The sequence below is a fragment of the Lygodium microphyllum genome, chromosome 6 (assembly GCF_053477565.2).
Source record: "Lygodium microphyllum isolate KBCC chromosome 6, Lygodium_microphyllum_v1.1.10, whole genome shotgun sequence".
Lineage (NCBI taxonomy): Eukaryota > Viridiplantae > Streptophyta > Polypodiopsida > Schizaeales > Lygodiaceae > Lygodium > Lygodium microphyllum.
The window spans coordinates 147,667,097-147,684,198 of record NC_141140.1 but is presented as its reverse complement, the minus strand read 5'-3'; the positions used below and the strand labels follow the sequence as shown (position 1 = coordinate 147,684,198).

General features: G+C 38.2%; 1 protein-coding gene and 1 pseudogene across 1 annotated transcript; both read left to right on the top strand.

Annotated features, from left to right (window-relative positions):
* The first annotated feature begins 3,783 nt into the window (after positions 1 to 3,783).
* Positions 3,784 to 4,634, top strand: LOC148035274 (uncharacterized). The gene is made up of 3 exons (XM_087680796.1): positions 3,784 to 3,991; positions 4,034 to 4,322; positions 4,631 to 4,634. Exons 1-3 carry the CDS (start codon positions 3,907 to 3,909, stop codon positions 4,632 to 4,634), a joined length of 378 nt encoding a protein of 125 aa, XP_087536922.1. The 5' UTR covers positions 3,784 to 3,906.
* A 1,035-nt stretch (positions 4,635 to 5,669) lies between these two features.
* LOC148035273 (uncharacterized) lies at positions 5,670 to 7,028 on the top strand (annotated as a pseudogene).
* The last annotated feature ends 10,074 nt before the right edge of the window (positions 7,029 to 17,102 follow it).

Here is a 17,102-nt window from a genome sequence, read left to right as displayed (position 1 = left end):
TCCCTAGTTCTCTCTCTGACAAGTGGTATCAGAGCTTCAGTCTTTGATCCATTATTTTCTTCCATTTTCACTCTCATTTTCCTATTTCAAAACCAATTTCAGACAAAAATGGTACAAGACAGTGACTAGTGGAGTGCTGCAGGACAACTACAGTTAGCAATGACTACCTCTGGAGATATCCAAGGTCAGATATGGTGGGTAAAGGCTTAAATGGCTGGACGTCACCAAATTTTATGCAAAATTGAAGGTAACTAGGGTAAAGGATGGTTAACCGGGTTTAGTTTGAGAACAAACTGTGGTTAATTTTCAAAAGAGGTCTTCCTTTCCTCTTTCTCCAAGCTTTTGCCAAGCTTTCATGGAGTTGCAGCACATATCTTCTCTTAGCTTTCGGCCATGAGGTTTTTGAAGGCATTTCATGCTGGAAACTTTCTTTACTCTTCATTCTTAACAAGTGGAGCACCATTATTGAAGGCTTTGAAGAGGCTTTAGGGATATTTTGTTCTTCTTCAAACCCTAAAGACAGGCAGCACTGAAGATTTCTTCTAAAAGCTGAAGGCAAAATGGAAGAAAATCTTGGACAGCTCTTCCTCCACTTTCAGAAGGATATTTGTGGATAAGCTGTTGAAGACATAGATATGGTTTCAGCAAAAGATCTCTACATTATGTGGAGCTATTGATTCCTTTCTCTTCAGTAGCATGGTGTTGATCACATATAGGCAGATTTCTGTGGGCTACCATCACTGGTGAATGCTCTTTTGGAGGAAAGTATATCAAACTAGCAGGGAATACGATTTCTGAAGCATTATCTCGGTCCAGGGAACAATACGTGAGAAATGGCGGCACGATCTTGCAACCAAGGAGAAGCAATATGGAGCCGTTCCAGTCCCCGCGCAGTGTTTCCAAGGTTCCTCATGATGACAGCTAGATTGTCCGTGTGCTCATTGTCAGTTTTTACACCCACATCTGACATTCCTTGAGATGGCAAAAAAAAATAAATCCAGACAAAGCTCTGAGAGAGCTGGACAGTTCAAGAACATGTATTTAAGTTGATCGCATCCTGTCAGCCAGAGAGTCTGAAGGCGCGTACTGCTCAGTTCCACTTCCAAGATCTTCCTACATCCCTCAATCTTCACGCTAGTCAGCAGGGAGCAATGCCTTAACAAGGCCTTTAATCCCTCCCCAGATACAGTAGTTGAGCCCCCTGTTTTCAGTGCAACTTCGAATGAGGAGAGTTGAGGACTCAAAATGGCAATGAATTGTAGCATAGGATCGCTCAACTGGCTGAAGACGTTCAGTTTAAGCCGTTTGAGGTTGCGTTCTTCGACGACGTATCCATCGTGCTCCTCACAGGGTTTATCATGATGCCTTTCATCTTCCTTTCCTGTCTAAGCTCTATGCTACCTCCATTCTCTACAATGTCAGTATCGAAGCTGCTCTTCGTCGTGGATCCGTGCATGCTCTCAGGTGTGCCTAGCGTCTGATACGTTTGATCAGAAAGATCAGATTTGAATCTTTCAGGAGCTTCAATTCCAGCTCTATCAGGAGTCTCTTGCTTGCCGAATTCCCGGACGGGATCCTGGACCTTGAACCTAGAGGGTCGCATTCCAGATGCAGGATCCGTCTCCTGCAATACGTGAACTGATGTTGCATCTACTGCAGTGCGTCCACTTCCTGATGCACCGCCACATGGGTAACTGCCTTCGTGACCATGACCCATTTTAATGTACTGGCCTTTCTAGGGAACATATGCGTGTTTTTCCACTGCTGCTGCAGAAGCAATCTTATTCTGTCCTATAACAGTGCTGGTAACAGCTAGCATTCCCTGAAGTTTTGATGCCATATTCTAGAAGATATAGCAAAGGCACTCCGTGAAGCGGTAGGAGCTTTGGAGGCGCAATGAGAAGGCTTCACTGTTAGTGTCGAGGGTGTAGTCTTCTCCGGAGTTCCCAACAATCGACAGGAGCAGGCCTTCAGGAGAAATCCTCACTCTGCAGTGAAGTATTGGACCTGCACTCCATCGATGACATAGAGCTTCTATCTAAGGATGCTATTCATGAACCTTTTGAGGCTTCTCCATGCCTACAACAATCTAAGTGACTCTTAAGCTTCCCACCCGTGTCAACTCATGTTGTGCCCATCAAGAGGAGATACATCATTGGATGACAGACTGTTGCTCGGAATGTAAGTGATGCTAGCGTGGCAGACTTTTCCATTTTCAGATTCAAGACATAAACACATCCTTGCTGGCCTTGAGTTCAGGCTTACATTAGGAGCTACAGTTGCAGAAGAAATGCTTGACAGAAGTTCAGAATGACTTGTACTAATGGACTGAGTATACTCAAGATCACCTTGCATTGAACTAGAAAGGGAGCTATAGAAGAGCTTATTGCAGAATTCTTCCAGAAGACATGTCTTCAGGATGGATCAGAAGATACTGAAAGATCACAGCTTGAAAATGTAGAGTTTCCAAAAGCATTTGGGACAGATATAATTCATGTCAAGGCAAGCAAGGGAACAATTATTGCGTGCAAGGAGTGCTGAAAAGGCAGTATCACGCATCTTGCTGACTCCACTTTCACTGTCTTACTTCAGAAGTTGGGGTTTATCCTCCTTTCTGCAATAGCAATTTTTCCTCCTGACACACTACTTGAACTGTAACATTTTTGCAGCAGCAAGCATGTGTAGCTCAGGATTTTGAAGTAAGAAAAGGCTTGGTAATGCTGGAGTAACTGAAAAGCAGGAGGAACTCCATGTTGCAAAAATTTCAAGAGTGCTCCTGTACTACTGGGTGACAGTGGATTGAAATCGATATCTTCTTCGTCCTCTTCATCACTCTGTGTGCAACTAGTACTGTCAATCATTAAGGCAGATAAACATGAGGTTACAAGTCATATAGCTGAACCTACTATGTAGAGGAGGCAAATGTTCCAAGCATTTTAAAGCCAGCTATGAACAGGATTCTTGTCACTACTTAGGAGGCTTTTGTTATCTGGGAGACGCAAGGTTTCATATTGCATCAATAGTTCGATTGTCATCCATTGACAATGCAACCAATGGCAGTTTCCCATGCTTCAGAGAAGATTTTATTGTCTCCTGGCTCACTGGAGATCCAGATTCATACATTGCATGAGCATCATCAATGATATTTGGAACTCTAGGATTGACAGTTTTGGACAGCACTAAAATTGTTCAAAAATTTTGAAGAATTTCATGGGGCTTTTTCTCTTCAACACTTCCTGATTGTTCTTAGCATCAGTGACCGACAACATTTGAAGGTTCTTTCCCAACATTGAAGAGATTGAACCATTTCTTAAAGGCTCAGCAATGATCTATTTGATGAATCTTGTACCACTTGACTTTTCATCATCAACCTATTGCCTATGGAAGACCGATGGAGTATTCTCAAGGGTATGATGCTTTGGGGATGCAATCTTGTAATGCCATATTCATGGAATGCTCTCTCCTACTCATTTGAGTGTATAGCTATTGGGTATTGACTCAAGTTGGATAAGAAGTACTCAAAATACTTGGAACAGGGCCAAAACATGGTGCAGTCCAAACAGGGACAGATTTGGAAAAGTTGCTACAGAAATTAGTAGCATCATTCTAACGACAAAAAAACAACTGGAAGTGATACTAGTTATCATAAGCTTTGAGTGGAGCCATCAAACGTCTCTTTTGGACATATATTTCTTGAGTTAGAGCCTATTTGGTACTGGCAGTTCACTAGTAGTTTACTGTGGACAGTTCTGGAAATTCTTAAACAGAGAGGGGTATTGCTACTCCTAAATTCAAACCAGGATTTCTACTTGATACTAGACATCCTAACCTTCGAGTCAAGCTATCATACACCTTATTTGGACTTCTATTTTTCAAGGAACAGCATATCTCTTCAACTTGACTGCAATGGCAGCAGCTAAGAACAATAGCTCCAGCTCTAGTGAACAACGTTGGCTTCAAATACATGCTAAAATGGACAAACTTGGACAAGGTTGGCTTCAAACACAGGCTAAAATGGACAAAATTGGACAAGGTTGGCTTCAAACACAGGCTAAAATGGACAAACTTGTACAAGATCAGCTTCAAACAAAAGCTAATATTGACAAACTTGTAGTTTCGATTCAACAGTGTATTGCACTTATGGAAAAAACAGCAGGACCTGAATCAAATGCTTATGTTCATGGCCAGCATCTATATGCTGATGGTACACTTGGACCAAATGTTTATGCTTATGGACAGCATGTATATGCTGATGGTACACACTATGATCCACATGTATCTTATGAATATGAACAGCAACAATATGCAAATGAATATGAGCAGTATGCAAGTACATCTGGACAGCATGTTAATGCTTATAAATATGATGTACCATATCATAATGTAGAGTATCATCCCATTGAACCTTGGCAGCAGAATGGTTACTATGGTCAACATGCTTATGCTTATGAGCATCCATCTCTTCAACAACAAGATTTGGATAATGAACAACATGATCAACAAGATGATGAGCAAGAAGAAGACCAAGAAGATGTACGAGTCTAAGAAGATGTACAAGAAGTGAACAATGAAGAGCAAGATGTACAAGCTGATGGTATCTTCGTTGATGAATTACATGAGGCACTTGCAGATGAGCAAGATGTACAAGCTGATGGCATCTTCGTTGATGAATCACATGAAACACTTGCAGATGTAGATGGTCATGTTGACGGTTTTAGACTCTTAAAAAAATCTCATGATGATATTTTTGGGCATCAGTTTACACTTAATCAAGGTCTACAACAGCCATTGAACGCATTTGATAATGAGTACCTTGATCATGGTTATGATGACCGACACATGTTTGATGATGATATAATATATGATTTGGGCATACATGAATATGAAGATGGCATTGTGCTTCCCTATGATCTAGGGGATTATGGATGTGATCATGGATTTGATTATGGGGATACTTCATTGTATCCATTTGATCCGGGTGGATTGGAGTATGTGGTTGAGAGGCATTCTATTCTCTTGGACAATCATTATGATGGAATACCTTTTGATCCAGGAGGTTTTGAGCAGGATTTTGCACCTTCATTTCCCACTTACGATCCTCTCCATTACCTAGTACAAACTAGTGCTTTTCCTATTTTTGTAGCCTTGTATCAGAGTAGTACTCTGTTTCATCTATCCTTTTCTAGTCTTTCAGGTTTGTTTTTGAGGGCAAAAACTTTTGGGAAGGGATGGATTGTAAGAAGCTGAGAATAAGGAATTAGTGTAAGAAATGTTGATAATATGCCATGTCACACTGACATTGGTATATAAGGAGATAAGTTGTAATTTTTCATATCTTTTGGACATATCAATACAATTACAATCTTTCTCTCCCTTCTTGCTCCAAGCTTCCATGGCTTCTTCATCTTTCCTGTCTTTCTCTCTCCAATTCTAGTCTTTCTCTCTCCTCGTCACTCTATTTCTCTCTCTTCCTGCAGTCTTTCTCTTTCCACTGCAGTCTTTCTCTCTCCTCTTCTTCTCTCCCTAGTTCTCTCTCTGACACTTACCTTCTCTTTTTGTGAAGATTAGTATGATGCTCTTTCTTTTGTTCTATGCTCACTATTTTGATCTTTTTTTTGCAGAGATTTGTGGGATACATTGGAGAAAATTGTGCATCTAGAGATTGCCATATGATTGTTAGCTCCCAAGAAATATTTGATAATTGGATCAAAATCATGAAGAGATACTCTAGAGGTGAGCTTATATCCCAAGAGGAGAGTTCAAGAAAAAAGATAAGGCAACCTTCTCCTGCTGCATTTCATTGCCTTATGGGTTTAAAGGATGGAGACATCCTTACAATACAAGATGATATCAATGAAGGTCATATCCTTTTTCTTAGAAACAAATGGGATAAGGAAGATATGATTGACATGGAAACAAGGGCTAAGCAAATCAAGCAAGATAGGGTCCTAAAGGATGAATTAGTCACTCTTTTCAATGCTTCAGTTCTAGAAAGTAGAGATGTGATGAAGACTTGGGAAGAGCTTGTTGATGATTATGATATCAATGATGAAGTCTACACAAAGATTTTAGGCATTTGCAATGATTGGGTATCAAAGAAGCTCACACATGGAGCTGATGCAAGGTCCCTACCAATTGGAGCAAAAGATATTGTGAACTTTCTAATTGGAAAAAAGTAAAATCCTCTTCAATCCTCCACTACTTCCCCTTGGTGTGTATATATTGTCGGATGCAATTTAGAAACCTTTGATTACAGAGATCCAATTACCATTGGGGTTGTTGTTCTAGATGCAACACATGGGGTTGAGGGAATGATATGGGACTCTATAAAGTTTGGAAAGGTTGTATCAACTCTACTACAAATGACATGTGAACCTAAACAATTCATATTGTTATCATTTCTTGATCAAAAGAAAATGGCAGCTTTGGAAAATGCTCTTGAAATCATTTCTTGCAAGTATCACATACTAGTTGGTAGTGTTGACTTCCTACCAATGGATAAAACATTTGCTTTTGGATCTATAGATTCTTTTGTGGTTTTGACATTAGTGACCATGGAGAAAAGCTTCATCAATTTTGAGCAATATATAAACAATGTCAACAAGCCTTCCATTTTGGACTTTGAAGGCTTGGACAAGGAGTGCAATGATGAAGATCTTGAAGAAGAACAAAGGATTGCAAAGGCCGTTTTGAGAAAGAAAATGAAAGTTATGGAAACTACAATCAAAGCATTCAATGATGCTCATGAGGTTGTATTTGATGTATTTGCAAGTGGACTTACATCGAAGGTGGCATTGATAAATCATATGAAGAATATTGCAGTGGTTTTGCAACACTCAAGAGCAAAGAGTGGTTGAAACATAATTGTGGAGGGTCCATGAGAGTGCCAAACAAAATTCAAACTCCCAAGAGGTTCCTCTACTAAAGTTCAAGTTCTTGAAGTACCACCCAAGGGCATAGAAGAATCAAGCCAAGATATAGCAAGTCTAATTATGAAAGAGAAATTGAAGGCTACTTCAGGTGTTTAAACTCCGTTCGGTCTCCTTTCATCAAGGAAGACACATTGATGTAATTTTGATTTTTTAATTGAGAAGTTACTTCCATTAGCGTTTGCAATATTTTCTTTCTTTGGTGATATTACTTAAATAAACTGTCTTTAGTTTTTTAATTTTTTACAAAAGGTACTAAGCATGTTTGGTTTAAAAAATATATTTAAGTAAATATTTTGCTAAAATAGTATTAAAGGGCTCATTAAAATTTATCATCCTTTGTAAGGATAATTGTTTAATTGTAATCTAGTGTGTAAGAATACTTATCATAATAAAAAGTTTGAGTTAGCTATGCAAAATTTACTTAAGTCTATTTTAGATCTTATTTCAATTAAACTCTTATATGTGTTGTGTAATGATCTTGTCATGTTAGTTTTGGCTAGATTTGTCCACATGGTCAAATCCATGATCTCTTATAGCCTCTTTTACTACATCACTAGTGTATGTTGATGCATGTGCCTTAGGATAAGAGAGCCAACAATATATTGCACACCCCAAAAAAGATTCATTGCACCTCCCAAAGGAGTTTTACCTCAGTAGCAAATATTGCAACAAAGATTTCACTCTAATGTGAGATGTGTATATGGAATATTAAGGTAAAATCCTTGTTACAATTCATGAGTTTAAATATCTTTGGGATATAACTAGTTCAAAAATAGAATGGTTATTCCTTAAGAAGAAACTATGAAAACTTATCCAAATAGAGTATAACTTATCTCAATTAAATTGTAATGTGTCACTTATATGTGACATAGTTTTATTCACATGGTCAAAAGTATCATGTTTAAATTTTCTTTTAATAATTAGGACTAATAAACACCTTCTTTGTACATGCCATTTTGAAGGCCTTTTTAGAAACTCAATATGCTTAATAATATAATGATAAGATGATTTTTGCAACTAATTACAAGAATTTATTGTTAGTATCTCAAGTATACTTATAATTAGCGATAAAAAGTAGGTATGGAAAAATGACTTTATTAGAATAGATTTTACTTCAAAGAAATCATCATATATATATTTTTTCACCTCATGATATTACTCTTGGTTAGATTTTTCCACATGGTCAAATGTCTCTTTTCTTAAGACATCATTTATTAAGTAGTACCTATGTATGTATTTGTCAATGTGAAGTTAAATTGCTTTAGTGTTCTATGCCAATTTATAGCTCAAACATTAATTAGAATGATGAGGAAGTAAGTGAATCTAATGTGCTTCTTTTTCTTCTTTGTAACTTCAACTAAGACAGTATGGTCGGATATCTAACAGATTCAACAACAGTAGAGCACGATGATGTGATTGATGTGTCCTTGATAAGAAATGCAACACAATTATGTGTAATACTTGATTTCAATGGTCTTCTTTTACAATGATGCTTTGCTAAGTCTAAAAGGTTTCAAAGCTTTCAAATGGGAAAGCAATGGCTCGTTCTTCGACCAGGATGTATGGAGTTTCTTGAAGCCTCATTTGCAAGATTCCAAGTGGGAGTTTGGTCAACAGCTTTACATAAGAATGCCATGGCAGTTATTAAGTGCTTGGAGATCCATGCAAAAAGAAAGTATCATTTCTTCATGATTTGGGGCCAAGAAAAATGTCATAGACATTGACTCAAAATCATATATAGGCTAGATAAGATGGGAGTAGAAGCAATGTTCATGCCTCTAAAGTATGTATGGAATCAATATGGAGATGCTTGTCAGCGTACCAAGACTATTCTCATAGATGTTAGGCCTTACAAAGGATGCCCAAATCCTGTTGAGAATTACATTTATCCAAAAACATTTGATATTGATCGTGAAGACTCTATCTTGATCAAAGAACTTCTACCATACTTGACTCGCTTAAGCAAATACCATGATGCACGTGAAGTCACTAAGTTTGATTGATATGAACGGGATCGAGTTCAATATGGACATGAATTGTATGCTCAATTCAAGGTTGTCATTGGTGAATGGACTAGAGCAGAGAATGATGGTATTTTGTATTCATCATCAGCACTGCACGAGACCATGATTGATAAAGATGGTATATATGTTTAACCTTCAATTACTTCTTGCTTCAAGAGACCATCTATTATACAAACATCTTCAACAAATGCCTCATGTCATCCATCTCTTACATTGAATAACTCGCAATTATCCATGTTGAAGCAGACTCCTTTAGTCTCTACTTTGAAAGATATGGAAGCAATGCAACTTGCTCATGAGTTAGGATATCATGAACATTTCATAAATGGTAGTGCAGCTAAACGTTTTATAAAAAATCTACAAAAGTTGTATTTTCCCAATATACATGATGTAACAATGCGGTGACTCTATATGGACTAATTTTGACTTTCATAATAAATATATCCCTTACATTAAAGGCTTTTGCATGGCTATGAAATATACGCTTGTTAGAAATTTAAAGTGTTTTATGTAGTTGCCTTGGTGTTTCTAACTACCACCAATATCAATGATAGAATCTACTTAATGTTTTTTATTCTTTCAATAGCATTAAATAATTTTGTTGAAATTTCTTATAAAGTGGTTTAAATCCTATTTTGTACTTTATGACCGTCTATTATACAAACATACTCAACAAATGCCTCACGTCGTCTGTCACTTACATTGAACAACTCACAATTATCCAAGTTGAAGCATACTCCTTTAGTCTCTACTTTGAAAGATATGGAAGCAATGCAACTTGCTCATGAGTTAGGATATCACAAACATTTCTTAAATGGCAGTGTAGCTATCTACAAAAGTTGTATTTTTCCAATATATATGATGCAACAAGGCAGTGACTCTATATAGACTAATTTTTATTTCCATAGTAAATATATCCCTTACATTAAGGGCTTTTGTATGGCTATGAAATATATGCTTCTTAGAAATTTAAAGTGTTTTATGTAGTTACCTTGGTGTTTTTAAACGCCACCAATATCAATGAGAGAATCTACTTAATGTTTTTTATTATTTCAATAAAATTAGTTAATTGTGTTGAAATTTTTTATAAAGTGGTTAAAGTCCAATTTTGTACTTTATGTCTTAGCTAACAAATAAGTTTTAATTAATAATAAAATTTATGTCTATTTCTTTGAAAACACAAACCATTGGTCAAAGGTTAAATCTTTGGTCTTAGAAAAATCATAAACGTCTAGCTTGGTATATAAATATTTATTTTATGATATGAAAGTTCATTTAGCTAGTCAAAGTGTGAAGCTAGTTAATTTTGGCAAAAGCCAATATCCATCTTGTCCATATATTGATCAAAAGATATTTATATATCATGCATATACATACAAAAAATACAAATGGGATGAGCAATTATTTAACATACTTGTGTCAATTGGTTTACACAAAAAAAAAGAACCATCACATCATAGGTTATCCAAACTTATTACTATATGGTATTAGATTAAGTTATTAAACCACACCTAGTTATTGGTGACTCTTTTAAGGTCCTAGTTTATGAAACTTATACATGCCACTTTAAATTATGCTATATCTATTTAAAAAAACTCATATTATAATATCTTCAAATCCATAACATTATAAATTTTGGCCATGATAACATATTTTCATATAATGTTTAAGGCTCTTGTATTCTAAATTCTCTCTACACTCCTTCAAACCTTTGTATTCTTACATTAAACTTGGAAATTTCCTAAGTATATACTAGTTAAGCCTCCTTGATGTTTCCACCACCATACAACATCATATTTTATTAGTATGCTAGAAATGATAGAGGTGAAATCCAAATCTTCTAATAGCCACATAGCTTAGATTCATCATTTAAGCTCTCAAGATGTGTGATCTAATATTTGTAACATACAAAGTGCCCTTTAAAGATAAACGTAAACATAGTGCTCTCTTTCATTCACAAAAATAAGACATTCATTAAAAGTGAGACTTGGAAAATTTCCAAAATCTCTAATATGGTGCTGACCATCTTTATTGATACCCCTGGATGTATCTTCTATGCTTCTTAATGATATATCTCTTTTTTGGAGGTGCCATTCAGATTGTTGTTTTGTGTTTGTGATGTGTTAATTTCTATGTGATGAGTTCATGGTGGCTGAATATTGGATTTGTTTGAGAGCTCTCTTTTCAACTATTGGCAATGATGGTGATGGTGGATGGAAAGCCTACGATGCAAAGCTGAAGAACCTCTTATATCCTTTACAAATTTGTCACGACTTTCTATTGTTTATAAGATGTGTTACTTGATAACGGTGTTTTCCTTTAGTTGTATTCTTTCTTAGATACATGTGACAAGTTGGGGTCGTGGTTGAGTAGATTATTGAAGATATTAAAGAAGATCGAGTTGAAACTTGTATTACCTCTTTCTTAGGTCGCAAGGACCCTTACTTATTAAGTGTGGGGATATGTTGAATGTTGAAATGACTAGATTGTTTGGTTGATTTTTGTTATTTTTTATGTCTAAATGGTTGATTTTTTATGGATTTTGAGTGATGATTTATTATTTTGGAAGTGTTTAAGAGTGTTTTGGATAATATTGATTATTCTTTGGAAGCTCATGATGATTCTAAGTAGAAATATGAGGTTCTATGATGTTCTTATAGGTCACTTGGCTAAAAGCTGAATTGGGCATGTTAATGTAATGTGAGAAACATTTAGCAAATGGTCGTGAGGTCTCTTGTACCAAGCAAAACGTTAAGGTGAAATTCCTATTGGTTGGAGAGTCAACTTCGGTTAGATTCAGGGTTATGAACCTAGGTGTCCATGAGTGTTTGCTCAGAATGGATTGGCTTAAACCTAATGATGCCCACATTCACTGTGGAAAGGGCCAAGTTTCCCTTCGAAGTTTTGAAGGGGAATTGGTCACAACTCAAGGAGAGGCTGGGAAGCCAAAAATTCAACTGGCAAAAGTATCTCGTATAATAAAAGGAGTTAGAAAGGGGCTACTTGTCTACTTGATCAAGCTAAATAAGCTAGATCAGAATCATGAGTCTAGGGAAGAACCTTCATGGCTAAAGGAGTACGTAGACGTATTTCTTGAAGAGCTGACAGAGCTTCCTCCTCAAAGGGAAGTCGATCATGAAATCAAGCTAGCACCAGGAGCTGCACCAATCGCAAAGAGGCCATATAGAATGTCCATCCCGAAAGCAATTGAGTTGAAGGAGCAACTCAAGCAACTGTTAGACCAAGGCTACATCTGTCATAGTAGTTCACCATGGGGAGCTCCAGTGTTGTTCCAGAAGAAGAAGGATGGAACGCTTCGGTTATGCATTGACTACATGGGATTGAATCAATCAACCATTAAGAACAAATATCCCATTCCAAGGATAGATGAACTTTTTGATTGTCTTCAAGGTGTGAATATCTTCTCCAAGATTGATCTCAAGTCTGGATATTATTAGATAAGGATCAAGGAAGAAGATATCCCAAAGATGACATTCAACACAAGATATGGACATTGAATTCCTAGTCATGTCATTCGGGCTGACAAATGCTCCTGCTACCTTCAACAGGTTAATGCAGGATATCTTTAGGCCCTATCTTGATGACTTTGTGCTCGTCTTCTTTGACGATACCCTAGTCTACTGCAAACAAGAATAATATCATGAACCCCAGCTTCGCATTGTCCTTGAAACAATGAGGGCACACAAGCTTTATGCCAAGAAGAAGAAGTGTGCATTTTTCAAGCGACAAATTGAATATCTAGGATTCATTGTATCAGCAAAATGAATTTTTGTAGATCGAGAGACGTTCTGGAGTGCAACACCAACAATTGTCAAAGAAATACGTAGTTTTCTTGGATTGACAGGATGGTACATGGTCTTTATAAAAAACTACGCTTTGATTGCAGCACCTCTGACGGATCTACTGAAGAAGCAAGTATCAATTGTATGGTCACCTGCTGAACAATCTAGCTTTGACAAACTAAAGAAAAGCTTGGTATCAGCACCCATCCTGAAACTTCTGAACCTTAGTAAGGAGTTTGAAGTGATAACCGATGCTAGCACACTTACTTTAGGATGTGTGCTTATGCAAGAAGGTCATCCCGTAGCATACTCTTTGAGGAAACTAAAGAGCCATGAAGAAAGGAACTCTACCCATGATCTGGAGCTGTTAGCTGTCATCCATGCTCTCAAGCTTTGGAGACACTACTTGCTGGGTAACAAGTTTACCCTAGTGACGGATTATAATAGTCTTAAATGGATTTTTACCTAGAATGAGCTCAACATGAGGCAACGTCAATGGATTGAAGTGCTGGAGGAATATAATTTTGAAATCAAATATCGGCTTGGAAAGGAGAATCTAGTTGCCAATGCATTGAGTCACAAGGCATTTATGAATTCTCTGATTTTGCAAGATCCATCAATAGCAAGATATTTAGCCACAAAGGTATCCATGCCAAACAACCCAAATCTTGAGCTAGCTAGAGAAGAGGCATGCCATGATCCAACCTATCAAAAGTTGCTAAGGGAGATCCCTATCAAGGATCAAGACTTGAAGCTACAAACAAAGTATCAAGAATTCTCTATCAATAATGGACTTGTCTACTATAGAACGAGATTATGTATACCGGCAAGCCAGTCACTCAAGTAGAAGATAATTTGGGAAGCCCACGACTCCCCTTTCTCAGGACATCCTGGCTATGCCAAGACTCTCAATGCAGTCAGAAAGAGCTATTATTGGGAGAAACTTAAAGGTGATGTTCTCAAATATGTCAGGGAATGTTTGTCTTGTCAATGCATTAAGGCCGAACATGTCAAAATGCCAGGGAAATTGCAACCACTTGACATTCCCCAAATGAAATGGGAATTCATTAGTATGGATTTTGTTGTTGGCCTACCCCAAGTTCAGGGAGGATATAACTCCATTATGGTCGTGGTAGATATGCTTACCAAGGTTGCACATCTTATTCCTGTTAAGATAAACTATAAAGCCTCAGACATTGCAAGGTTGTTCATCAAGGAGATATTCAAACTACATGGGTTACCCAGAAGAATCATTAGCGATCGTGACTCTCTCTTCACTTCGCAATTATGGAGGGCCATCTTCGAGGCCATAGGGACTCAACTCTGTTTCAGTACAGCTTACCATTCCCAAACCAATGGTCAAACGGAGCGAGTCAACCAAGTTATTGAGGATATGCTAAGGGCACATTGTTGTCACGAACCCAAAAATTGGATTCAATATTTTCCACTGGTTGAGTTTGCCTACAATACTTTCTACCAACAGAGCATTCAGATGACCCCTTTTCAAGCATTGTACGGGCACGATTGTCGTAGTCCTTTAAGCTTTTCGGATCCAACCTTGAGGGTTGAAGCCTCAAAGCAGATGTTGGAAGACATGGATGACCAAATCAAGTCAATAAGACAGGACATCCAAGCCGCCAAGGACAGACAAAAGTCTTACGCGGATTTGAAACATCAAGATAGATCCTTCGTTGAAGGTGATATGGTCTTCATTCATGTACGTCCAAAGAAGAGTTCCCTATCTTTGGGTGAATGCAAAAAGCTGAGTCTAAGGTATTGTGGACCCTACAAGATTCTCAAGTTCCTAGGGCCTAATGCCTACAGACTGCAACTCCCCGAAAACCTAAAAGTTCACAATGTATTCCATATCAGCCTATTGAAGAAGTATGTGCCTAACCCTAGTCACGTGCTTGATGATCAACAAGTTGTAATGCCTAGCCAAGTGGAGTCATTGAGCTACGGCCTGATAGGATCTTAGATGTTAGAGAGAGGCATTTGAGATCCAGAACCTTGAGAGAATACCTCATCTAGTGGAAAGATTACCCCGAAGAGGATGCCACTTGGATGGATGAAAGTACTCTCAACCAACAATAACTCCAGTTCTTCTCAAGATGAGGACATCTCGATTCCTCTAAGGGGGAGAGAATGTAATATTTCTGCACAAAATATTAATGATCCTAGACCCTGCACATCTCACACAAAAGCAGTGCAAAGTAATCTCCCGCAACAAAAAAATGATGGTGGCTAAGTGCTCCCTCCGTGTGCATCATCAAATTCCAGCCCGCATTGCGCACAAGAGTCCGTGGCTAAAAACTCGCAAGCCCATGCGGGAACACCCTTCACGGGAAAGGCAAAAGGATAATGGATTAATTAGTGCAAATTTTTTTATAATAACCCCCTCCCCTTCAGCCGTTGCATGGCGGGGGAGAGGGAGTGTGAGAAGAGCTTGGGTTAAGTGGAGGAGGAGCATGGAAGGAGGAGGCATCCAAACTAGCCACATGTGTGGCTATCTCCCCCCTTCCACACTATATGAACCCCCCCTCTCTCTAGCTTGAGAAGGGAAGAGGAGGGATTGATTGCATGCCATCGTGCTGCCCGCCATATTCCTGCCACGGGCTGTTGCCGCCAAGCCACTCCTGCCACGCCGCCTCCACCATCATCATCGTCATCATCATATTCATCGTCCTCTTCCTCTCCTTCATCGTCATCCTCATCATCTCCCTCATCAACACTCTCTCTCCACGTCACTTCTCTACCACTAGAAGCTTAGAAGCTTCTTTTTGGAAGCTTCCACTAAAGGCTTCCATAAGCCTTGTTCTCACCGTGCCTCCCGGTATTTTAAAAATCCGTGTTCCCCAAGGCCCAAACTCTCGTGCCGCGAGGGAGATCTCGAACGGAAAGCGATTTCAGAAATCGGATAAAGGGTTGGGAGGAGTTTGCTGAGTCGAGGATCTACGTCATCGATGGCTCCAAAGCAAAAGTCGCGAGGCGCACATGCGGGAGCTTCCAACCCGATTGCACGTGTGAAAAATGCTCCGACTCCTAATGCCCAGGTTCCATTAATAAACCCGCATGAAAGGAATGCATTTAAGCATGTTTAATTTTCGTAGGGAAGTGATAAATGCATTTACTCATTCATTTTACAAATTTTAGTGCATGTCGAATATTTGAAATTGCTCGCACTCCTGTGGACAAGGGTAATTGCAATCTTCTTGAACTATAATGCATAACTTAGAAGATGATATCATGCTAAGAAGGATAGAGCTTATGTCGCATGATGCACTATGAATTAAATTCATGGTCGTGGTTCATATAGAGGATAATCTTAGATGCCCATTGAATGTTGTCCAAATTGTCGCAATGCGTGGAAAGGAATTATGAGCTTGCAAATTGCATGCGAGGATGGTTACATTTTATGTCTGGTTAAGTGCTGAAGGGAGGATTAATTTAATGTTGGACTCATGGTATTTGCCCATGCATGGAGTCTTTCCATCAAAGTTGAATGCATCTTCATTAAGAATGTTAAAGCTTTGATTCCGTTGTATCATTATAGTTTAGGGCGAGGGAAAGAAATGATCATTGTAAATCTTATAGTTGCATTGAAGGAAAAGGTTTATAGTCTTGAATCACATATTTGCATGGAATGTTATATCTTGAAATTATTTACGTCTTTTAGGAAAAGTATTTGCATCTCTAAGGAAAAGTCACCTCTTGTCGCAAGACATTTAGATCAATTAGGTAAATCGCTTGTAATGGTGTAACTCAAATGATGATCACCTCAATGCGCTAGGTAGAGCTAAGCCGCGATAAAATTCTGCCTAGTATCGCACTCGAGAAACCGACTTAATATTTCCAACCTCAAGGGTCCTACCCACATTCACGGAATGTTGGGGTTCTTACCCTAAAGGATCAATTGGCCAAATACTAGACTTCCGTTTGAATTTAGAAACCCTAGGGCCAAACGTTGTCGATGTAGTAAGGTTAGGGTTGGGTTGGGTCAAGAGGGTTCCCAAACCCTACATCATGACCAAAGGTATTCTTGACCAACAAGTTGCAATGTCATATGGTTTTGTGTCTAAATCACAAAATGGTATTGCTACTCCTTAGAACAAGGTTGTGGAGTTCTAAGTGCAAGTCTAATTTGCAAGAGGATGAGTAGTCATCGTGCTACATCACCCTTCTTTGAAGATAACTTGTCAAGTTAGGGTATATATGAATTGCCTAGCAAGATATTGACCAATCAAGTGTGGAAAACAGGGTTGTCCAGGATTTATTGACCTTAATGTAAGGAAATCTAAGGTATTGATAAATGGGGTTAACAAGGTATAAACTCTAACCCAAGG